The sequence below is a fragment of the Octopus bimaculoides genome, chromosome 19 (genome assembly GCF_001194135.2).
Source record: "Octopus bimaculoides isolate UCB-OBI-ISO-001 chromosome 19, ASM119413v2, whole genome shotgun sequence".
NCBI lineage: Eukaryota > Metazoa > Mollusca > Cephalopoda > Octopoda > Octopodidae > Octopus > Octopus bimaculoides.
The window spans coordinates 4,010,025-4,020,152 of record NC_068999.1 but is presented as its reverse complement, the minus strand read 5'-3'; the positions used below and the strand labels follow the sequence as shown (position 1 = coordinate 4,020,152).

Sequence of the window (10,128 nt, the reverse complement as noted above, 5' to 3'; positions counted from 1 at the left end):
TGGAACACAGCCTTTAGTCAAACAAATCAACCCCAGGACTTATTCTTTGTAAGCCTATTACTTATTCTATTGGTCTCTTTTGCAGAACCGCTAAGGTACAGGGATGTAAACACACCAACATTGGTTGTCAAGCAATGTTGTGGGGACACACACACACACACACACACACACACATATATATACAATGGGTTTCTTTCAGTTTCCGTCTACCAAATCCACTCACAAGGCTCCGTAACATGGAGAGGGGAGGCCGGTATGCATGGGCGACTGCTGGTCTTCCATAGACAACCTTGCCTGGACTTCTGCTTCGGAGGGGGACTTTCTAGTTGCAATCCCATGGTCATTCATGACCGAAAAGGGTCTTAAAATTACCATATTCTTTTGTTCTTGGCAGATGAAATTATAACAAACCAAAATGGGATCTTGTTTTCATTTCGTAGTTTTTGTATTTTGCTTATGTTAACTATTTGGAGCATTGACCTTTGACCTACAAATCCTCAACCCCTGACCTGAATAGAAGGCAACAATGAGAACAACATTCACTTTGTAACTTTTGGGTAAAAATGTAGAAATTGAGGAAATTACTGTGGAGAAGGCAGTGACTTGTGAAATTGGTAAACATTACACGCTGGTATCTGTATGCTTGGATAAATTTGGATGATGTGGGAGGGGGCCATTGTTTCATTGGAGAGTTGGATGGATGGATGGATAAATTGGCAGAGAGGTAGACGGATGGACAGATGGATAGATAGAAGGAAGGAAGAATAAATAGATGGATGAATGGATGTATAGATAGATTGATGGATGGATGGATAGAAAGACAAAAAGACAAATGGATGAATAGAGAAATAGATAGACAGATGGCTGAAGAGAGGGAGGGAGAGAGAATGAGTAAGAGAGGGAGAGAACATTTCAACCAGATTTTATAGGCAGGAACCCCATTTTCATCAGACAATATAGTACTTACCTGAAAGCTGTTCAAAACCAATTGGTACCTGCACAGAAGGTGGTGTTGTAGCACCATACATGACTGGATAGTTTGGTTCTTTATCTGGAGAGATTGCTGAAACAACAAATGTGAAGTAAATGTCAGTCAGTATCAAATGCGAATAGATTACAATAGAGTTTGGGAGAATCAAACTGAAAATGTCAACCCCATCTCCATCTAACCAAAAATTTTGCAAAACACTTTTTTGTCATAAAATTACTGAGCCCAATGCCACACACACACACACACACACACACACACACGCACACACACACACACTTACTATGGTAAGACATTCTTCCTGTCCCCAAACCCTTTTGGTTATGTCTTAGAAGACACTACTGGGTGTTGTTGTTGTTTGTTCCTTCTCAAGCCATGTCTGGCTCATGAGGGCCAGTTTCCCGGTTTCATTGGCATATAGGTTCCCCACATGGATGGGACGCCAGTCTGTCTGTCACAAGTGAGCTGCTAGACGCAGGAGGAAAGAAGGAGAGAAAGTTGCGTCGAAAGAGTCAGCAGAAGTTTGCCATTACCTTCTGCCGGAGCCACGTGGTGCTTTAGGTATTTCGCTTATAAACACACACATTGCCCGGTCTGAGATTCGAACCCATGATCCCTCGACTGCTCTAACCACTAGGCCGTGTGCCTCTACAGAAGACACTTAAACACACACATTCAAAGCCAACACACATGTAGGTAAGATCTGGAGAAGTTGGATCTTAAAGGAACAATATACTGTGCAACAGACATGTTCAACCCATGTCCAAACCATCCAGATCTGGCCTTTCACACCCACCTTCCAATATCTCTCTAAAAATAAACAATCACATCACTGAAATTTCAAAGCTATCAGATAATGCATGATTAATTGAAAACAATAAGCATCTGATTTGATGGGGAAATATGAATGTAAATGGGTTAAGAGAAAAAAATTCAGCAACAAGTGAAATATTTGTCCAAAATGCCAACAAACCACATCAGCGATCAGCCATGTCCCACTTCTGACACCCACTCAGTTCTGAATTGTCAAAAAGAAGAAAACCAGAAAGTACTTGGTTTTAATACACGCAATATATATGATATATGCTTTGTGTAGACTTGAGCTCTGGAGTAATAATGAGGTCAGCACAGTACCATGGCAACGAGGTTATTCAATGCAGTGGTTGTGTTGTATTATATGTGGGTCTTTGTCGTTCTGTTCAAAGAAGGCGAAAGAATGGCATCGAGGCGTCTGTGGGTAACTGTGTCACAAGGCTGGTCTTGTAGAGGGATCATGAGAGTGTATAGGGGTGATTGTATAAGGATGTAGTTGCTATGGTTACATCAGGCTATCAAAAATTGGCTCCCTTGAAAGGGTTAACTTGCTGACTCCTGCTACATGCCAATACAAAATTTGAATTCTGGGTGTCCAAGTTCTTCCCTAGACCTCAATCTCTTTAGGTACCAAAAAATGCTTAAAGAAAGAATTGCTCACATTTGATATAAGACGAATTTATTAAATGTGTAAAAAAAAAAAAAAAAAAAAAAAAAAGGCCACATGAGATGAAGAAAATAGCTTTAATTGAAAATGTGGGTATGGTTAAGATGTTTGCTGTAATTAAGAGTTCCTGGGTTCAATCCTCCAGTATAGCATCTTGGGTGTCTTTGACAGACACAGATCGACTCAAATTTTGTGATGGAAACCGTGTGGAAGCCTGTTTAGTGGATTGTTTCCATAATACAAAGAACCAAGTATCATACTGATTCTACTTGAAGGTTACATTAAGAAGTGTATCTGGAATACTCAGTCATTTATATGCTCATTCAATGATTAAATTGATGGAAATCATCACTGAAACTGGTGGAGATCCATTTAGAATAATTTTTTAAAAAGAGGCATTAGAAAGAAACCAAAGAGAACTTCTGTGAGAATCCTCTTTACCTTCTCAGGTTAAATATTTTTAACCAGTTCAAATTCAGTAATTTCAGGTCAGTAGCCGCAGACGAAATACCACGAAGCATTTCGCCCAGCATGCTAATGATTCTTGCCAGCTCACTGCTTTTACCTTAGGATAATAATAACAAACACAATAATTTCTTTTATTTTGAAATTGAGGAGTATATTTTTTGACACACTGTATATTTTTATACTCTGTTAGCTTTTTAATATTTCATACATTCAATATGTCACCACCCACATAGATTTCGTTGTTGAAGACTGGGTCATTTGGTTTTGTATTCAATTAAAAAACAAAGTATTAAATGATTGAAAGTATTGCTTCGTTGAGTTTAAAGAAAACTAGACAGAAGTAGATATAATATGAATGCCAAGATGGCGATCATGAAAATAATAATAGCAATAATAATAATAATAATAATAATAATAATATCTCTTATAGGTACAAAACCTGAAATTGATAGGCATGGGACAATCCATTGCATTTAACCCCAGGGCTCAAGTGATATTTGATTTAATGACCCCGAGAGGATGAAAGGTAAAGTCAATCTCTTTGGAATTTAAACTCAGAACACAAAGCTTAAAACTATGGGAAATGGAGGCATTTCTCTTCCCTCCTTTTTTTTATATGTTTTCCCCATATTTTCACTTCATAATTTTGCTACATGGTGTATACTGATTCTCCAGAATTTTCACCCCTTCTATATATATATATATATATATATATATATATATATATACTTCAAATTTAGAGAAAATAAAAGATGAAGACAGGTGAAAGAACAATCAGCAGGTGTATTAATTTAACGCTTGGGAAGAATGGAAAAGACTTTGATGTTTTGAGCCTATGCTCTTTGACAGAAAGGATTGAGCATCAAAAAGCGGAGAGAGAGAATGAAAAACTATGGCGAGAATAAAAAAAAAAATGGAGAGAAGAAAAAAATGGAGAGAGAAGAAAAAAATGGAGAATGAATGAGAAAAGCGAAGAGAGAACAAAAAATGGAGAGAGAGAACAAAAAATGGAGAGAGAAAAACCTGTAGGGATTAATGGTTCAACATGATGAAATGACCCTACATATATATGTATGTATATTTATATATATATATATATATAGACACACACACACACTGTGGTATGTGTGTGTGTGTATGTATATATATGTTGTATGTATGTATATATATAAGTGCATATGTGGTGTACATCCCTCCTTCTCTTTCATAAGACACTCAGCAATCTTTGCAAACAACTCCCCAACATAATGAGCCAAGTTACCATAACCCCCCCCCCACAAAAAAAACAACAACCGAATTATCACACCGCCGCCGCCACCGCCACCGCCACTGCCACGTCTTTCACTTCTATAACGTATATATGACATTAATATCTATTTGAGTTATCCACTGTGAAATATATATTTTCTTGTATTTAGTCAAGCAAGCACAGTAAAATATGTTTATATTCATTAATTTATATATTATAAATACAGACGACTCATTCCAGTTATGTGTGGGTAGACAATGTCTGTAAATTCTGACATTCGATAAATCATTAGAGGAATTCTTAAGATTTGTGTATACCATGTAGGTTGTTGTTCCCATCGTTGACCTCTTAGCCTGAGATAAAAGAGGAGTAGTACCTGTTGTTGTTGTGGCTGTCCTGCCCCAGGAAGGCTCTAACCAAGTACACCTATAATCAAAAGTATGCCAGTCATGACCAACCTGTATATTCACACATTGGGTATTTAGTTCTGCATTATTAACTCTTTAGCATTTAATCTGGCCATATCTGGCCCAGATATTCTACCTGCTTTATGTTAAAACTGACCTAATCCAGCCTCTCACACCTACCCTACAATGTCATTCTAAAAATATGAAAACATACCATTGACATCTTCAATCTACAAGATAATGCATGATTTATTCAAAACAATGTGACTAAATAATCATTATAGTAGACAGAGTAATCTGAATGCGGAAGGGAAATAATTTCATACCCTTGACCCATTTGAATAATTTTCCATAATACCCTATTTTTATATATCAATCACAACAATACAAAATTTTAAAAATCCTTTATCAATTGATCACAGTAGTAGATTATACTAAACTGATGAGGTCTAATAACACGAAAGCATGTCACTAATTGTCTACCCCTTGCTAGTCTGAAAGAATCAGATTTTCTACCTAGGATGTAAATTAATTTAGTGAAATTAAACCTTAATCTCTTAAAATCATCACCTCTTTTTCTCTGACAGTTTGCTAAGTTTTGTCCATCTTAAATGGAAGAGAAATTTCAATTCATCATCATCCTGATTTATGTAAATTCTTGACACTGATCAACTTCAGTTATTTCCCTTAGCATGTTATTTTTTTTTAAGAGAGTTATACGATCTATTGAATTGATCCCAGTATGTAACTGGTACTCACATTATTGATCATGGAGTGATGGCATAAATAAGCCTTGTCATTCTGTAAAATATGTATCTCACCACTACAGGCTGGAAATGGTGTTATCCCTAGTTTAAAAATCAGACGTTAATAATAAATACAGCTGGGAAACAGGTTTTTAGAAATAAAATCTACGACATGCAATCTTGACATTTTTCTATTTCTGTGTAAATGAATCAGTGAACGTGGAGCTTAAATATTGTCAGAGCTTGTAAAACAGGCTCCATCTGCTTTCTAAACACCACACCTGCCATTTGCTACACATAAAAGACTTTAAACAGCTTAATAGTAGAACGCATTGGAAATGCTCTGCTGATATGCTTCAGTAGTCATCTAATTCAAGATATTTTTAAAAGCTAACCAAACACGCTGATATGTCAACCAGTTTTAAGTAGGTTTATTTTTTTTTAAACCAACTTTACCTGTTTTTGTGTTGTTTTTAATGGAAGGTACATTTTTGTAAAAATACGATTGGATTCTGATTTTCTTTTTGAACATCTATCGTAGATTTAGATATTTCTTGCTAACCATTCCCTTAGAATAAATAAACAGACGTAATAGAACATGAACAGAGTCGAGGTATGCCAAATTCTTTGATGGACAGTACATGCATCAATTCCTAACTACTTAACTGTCATCAAGAGGAAGACAGTGTCCATTCTTCTGAAACAGGGAGAGTAAGCATCAAAACATGTTGCCATTTTTTTAGGACCATTTTACGATACAGTATTTGAATTCTTTGCTTTCAGATGCATTCCAAAACTTAATTTCTTTAATTACCAAACATCTTTCACGAATAGAACTCACTACATTTTATAAAAAGTGGAATTGTCATGTCTGAAAGACAAAAATCCATTCCATCAGCATCCTGTAAATTTTTCAAAAATTTCAATCGTCTGATCTTATTGGAGTCATTTTCTCCTTTCATTTCTTTTCTTTAGATTTTAAACACCCCTAGAGAAAGTTTTTGTTTCCTAATTGCATAGATAATCACAGCTCATTGAAGTTTTTCAACTCCTATTACATACGCAAGGCCCTACCACATGTTGATTTATTAAGATGAATGCTCTCTTTACAATGGAATACTTTCATGTAAGACGAAGAAAATGTTGACAAAGCATTCATTGTTTTTCTTTCATTTACATTCAGTCTTTTCATTGGCCAAAATTACATTCCAAATACAGAATTATATTTATTAAACTAACTTTATTGAAATGTTTACTTCTAATTATTCATAACAACTTGGAAGATGAAGTAAGTGTTGACAGACCATTTGTTGTTTTAACTTCTTGCATTTATATCCTGTCTATTCATTGGCCAAGCTACGTTCCAAATGCTAAATATAAATGAATTCTATTTATCAAACAATCTTTACTGGAATATTTACTTATAATTATAAATTACGACAAACTTGTTAACGATTTACAGTAAACTGGCCAGGAGTGTCTGCTGTGGCCATACCAAATAAGGAAATAAGTGAAAATGAAAAATGTTCTTTTAACTTGTTAAATGGTCATTGCTGAATAAGTTGTTGCTTAACTCCAGACTGACCTGGGGTTAAACAACAACAACAACATCATGATGGAACTATTGAACTAATGAGGTTGAACTGTTATTGATATTGTTATCAATCAACTTGAAAAGGTAGTTTCTCACTAGGGTGTGACCAGTGATAGCCTGACTAGTTAGCAGTCAGTGGACTCAAATCGTGACAAGGTTTTCTTACGCAGTTAATGTAAGCTCACATCAATTACGGACTTTGCCTTTTGTCCTTTCAGGTTCAATAAATTAAGTACCAGTGAAACGCTGGGGTTGATGTAATCAACTTACCCCTTCTCCCTCAAATTTCAGGCTTTGTGCCTATCTCTGAAAGGATTATTATTATTATTATTATTATTATTATTATTATTATTATTATTATTATAAAGGTGGCAAGTTGGTAGAATTGTTAGCATGCTGGACAAAATGCTTAGTGGTATTTTGCCAGTCGCTACGTTCTGAGTTCAAATTCTGCCAAGGTTGACTTTACCTTTCATCCTTTTGAGGTTGATAAAATAAGTACCAGTTAAACATTGGGGTCGATTGTAATCAACTCGTCACCACTTCCCCCAAACTGCCCTTGTGACAAAAATTTGAAATAATTATTATAAAGAAATACTGCAATGGAATTCTATAGCAAATAGAATGAAGGAAAATACGATGTGGAATTCCCATAGGTTCTGCTAGTTATAATTAACCATTTTTTTTTTTCCAACATAGTCTTTGACTAGTTTTTCCACATTCAAATTTGTCTTCTTTCTTATATACACAGTTCTTGATTCTTTGTCACTATTATGATGAATCAAAACAGTTCGAGACTTCATTATTTTCTTTTGGCAAGCACGGCAGACGCTCTAGAAACACTCAATGGAATTCAGTCACTTAATTGTATTCATAGTCAGGTAAAAAATAATTATATAAATACAGCAATCTGGTAATCTATACCTGACTTGAACTGGTACACCTGGATTAAGATATTAGGTTTAGAATTCTTCTGCTAATCCTGTATTATTTGATTTATGTTTGGACTATTTATATCACTTCACTGCAAGTACAATAATACAAGCAATATATATCGATAATAAAAAAACATTATAGACACAACTTTTGGTAATCATGTTTATAAGAGTTGTTTGGCAGTTGAGAAAAATGACGAATAGCAATCAATCTGCATCCGTCATTAGTGTGATGGTGTGACTTTTATTGACATTAGCTAATTGTTGACTCCAGTATGTGACGGTGCACCAATGTGTCTTTGACACACATTCTTCATGACTTTAATGTGATACTATTTGACAGACACCGTTGAATCTCTGAGGTAAAGTCCATCTAAGCATATGTAAGAGAGCCTCTATGTGGCAACTCAATTTACTAGAAATAACATTCAAATCTGTTTAAAATCAGATTTATCTTAAAAAAAAACAGGCTACATCGGATAATGTAATGTTGGATATACAAAATAGATGGGATGGTCATAGATGGAGCATCTATAATCTTTGGTCTGCTCTGTTAAGACCTATGGCTACTACACCATTACGATATCTACTACAATCCCACTTCTATTAAGCCAGAAGTACATTTAGGTAAACTATGCTAATGTAAGCAGTAGGAGCACTGAAAATTAATCAGTGTTTTGTTATACAATGCTGCTTACATTGGATACATGTGAGTTTGAACTCATGACCTATGAGCAGGTAGTTCAGTGATAGTATCTCCTCAGCAAGTCCAACCCAAGAATGGATATCTATGGGTAGATCTACTCTCGTTAATGAAAATAATGAAGATATAGTGAAGACGTTAAATATCGTTTCTGGAAATGTATAGTCATGTGATTAAAGACATCATGTGACTAGAGATGTCATGTGACTGTGAGAAAAGGTGAGGGGGAAGAAAGAAAAACATTAAGTTGATTTGTGTTTTGATAAAGAAGAAATTACAGTTATAGGCTATTTACAGCCTCTAATTTATGTAATTAAAAATTAATTAAGAGTTTTTAATTAATGAAAGTAACAATTAACATATGTTGCAAGTTGTAATTGTTCAGCTCTAGGTCACTTGTGACAGAGCAGATCTTTGATAACAAATGTTTCATCAGTGGCCATCCCTCCAAAATATAGAGTATTTAAGACTACATTTTGCAATGTGTCTTTTCCTTTTTTTTTTAGATGGTTGGTGTGATATGGAGGAGATTTAGCTGTGATTTCTAGCAGGTGGAGTGACCTTAAAGAGATTTTATTGTTAGTTTGATGGGTTTCTTTTTTATGTTAGTGGCATCACTTGGCAGAATCAGGAAAATTGGCTGACAAAATGTCTGGCAGTATCCCATAAGCGATGAGAGAAACGCTATGAGGTCACACAGACTGCTAGAAATAACAGTCACACTTCCCTCAGGTCGCATCCTTAGAGTACACATTAGATAATGCAGTCTTCGATATATTATTATGTCTGACTAAAGATGGAATGGTCGCATTCGGAACATCTTTGACCGTATGTCTGCTGGCTCAGGACTGATGACCAGTGGACAAACAACAGCAGTAATAACGTCACATGCAAACATGTGTTGACCACTGGTTTCAGTAATATTATATCGACGAAACATTATGCTCCTGGATAAGATAACAATTCCCCATGCTGAACTTTCTCAGTCATTTTGTTTCAGCGGAAAAAACTTGTAAAAATCTTAATGTTCAGCTGAGGACCATAACCTAATATCTAACCTGGAATAGAACCCACAACCTACCAGTTGGTAGACAGATATCTTGAAAATATGACCATATCTTTTGTACAGTGTGTGTGTGTGTGTGAGTGTGTGTATGTATGTGTACGTGTGTGTATATATGTATGCATGTGTATGTGTACATGTGGGTGTGAATGTGAATGTGTGTGTGTGTATGTATGTGTACGTGTGTGTATATATGTATGCATGTGAATATGTGTGTGTGTGTGTATGTATGTGTATGTGTGTGTATATATGTATGCCTGTGAATGTGTACATGTGTGTGAATGTGTGTGTGTGTGTAGGTGTGTGTGTGTGTGTGTGTGTGAATGTATGCACTGAGCTGGTGATTATGAAGAAGGAAGTTTATCAGTGAATGGCATGTTAGGAGCTGGGAACCATGGTGCGGTGCAGGTGCGCTGCTTGTGGCTTGGAGAGATGTTGACAGTAGTTGTGTATGGTGATGGTGGTGGGGTCGTGGGGGGTGCGGGGGGTGCGGTG

The 10,128-nt window shown here is 35.8% G+C and overlaps 1 protein-coding gene across 1 annotated transcript in view; it reads right to left on the bottom strand.

Annotated features, from left to right (window-relative positions):
* LOC106884053 (anoctamin-4) overlaps nt 1–10,128 on the bottom strand; it is a 120,452-nt gene that overhangs the window by 64,984 nt on the left and 45,340 nt on the right. The window contains exon 2 of the mRNA XM_052974885.1: nt 968–1,063. Coding sequence (XP_052830845.1) covers nt 968–1,063 — 96 coding nt within the window. The remainder of the gene's footprint in view (nt 1–967; nt 1,064–10,128) is intronic.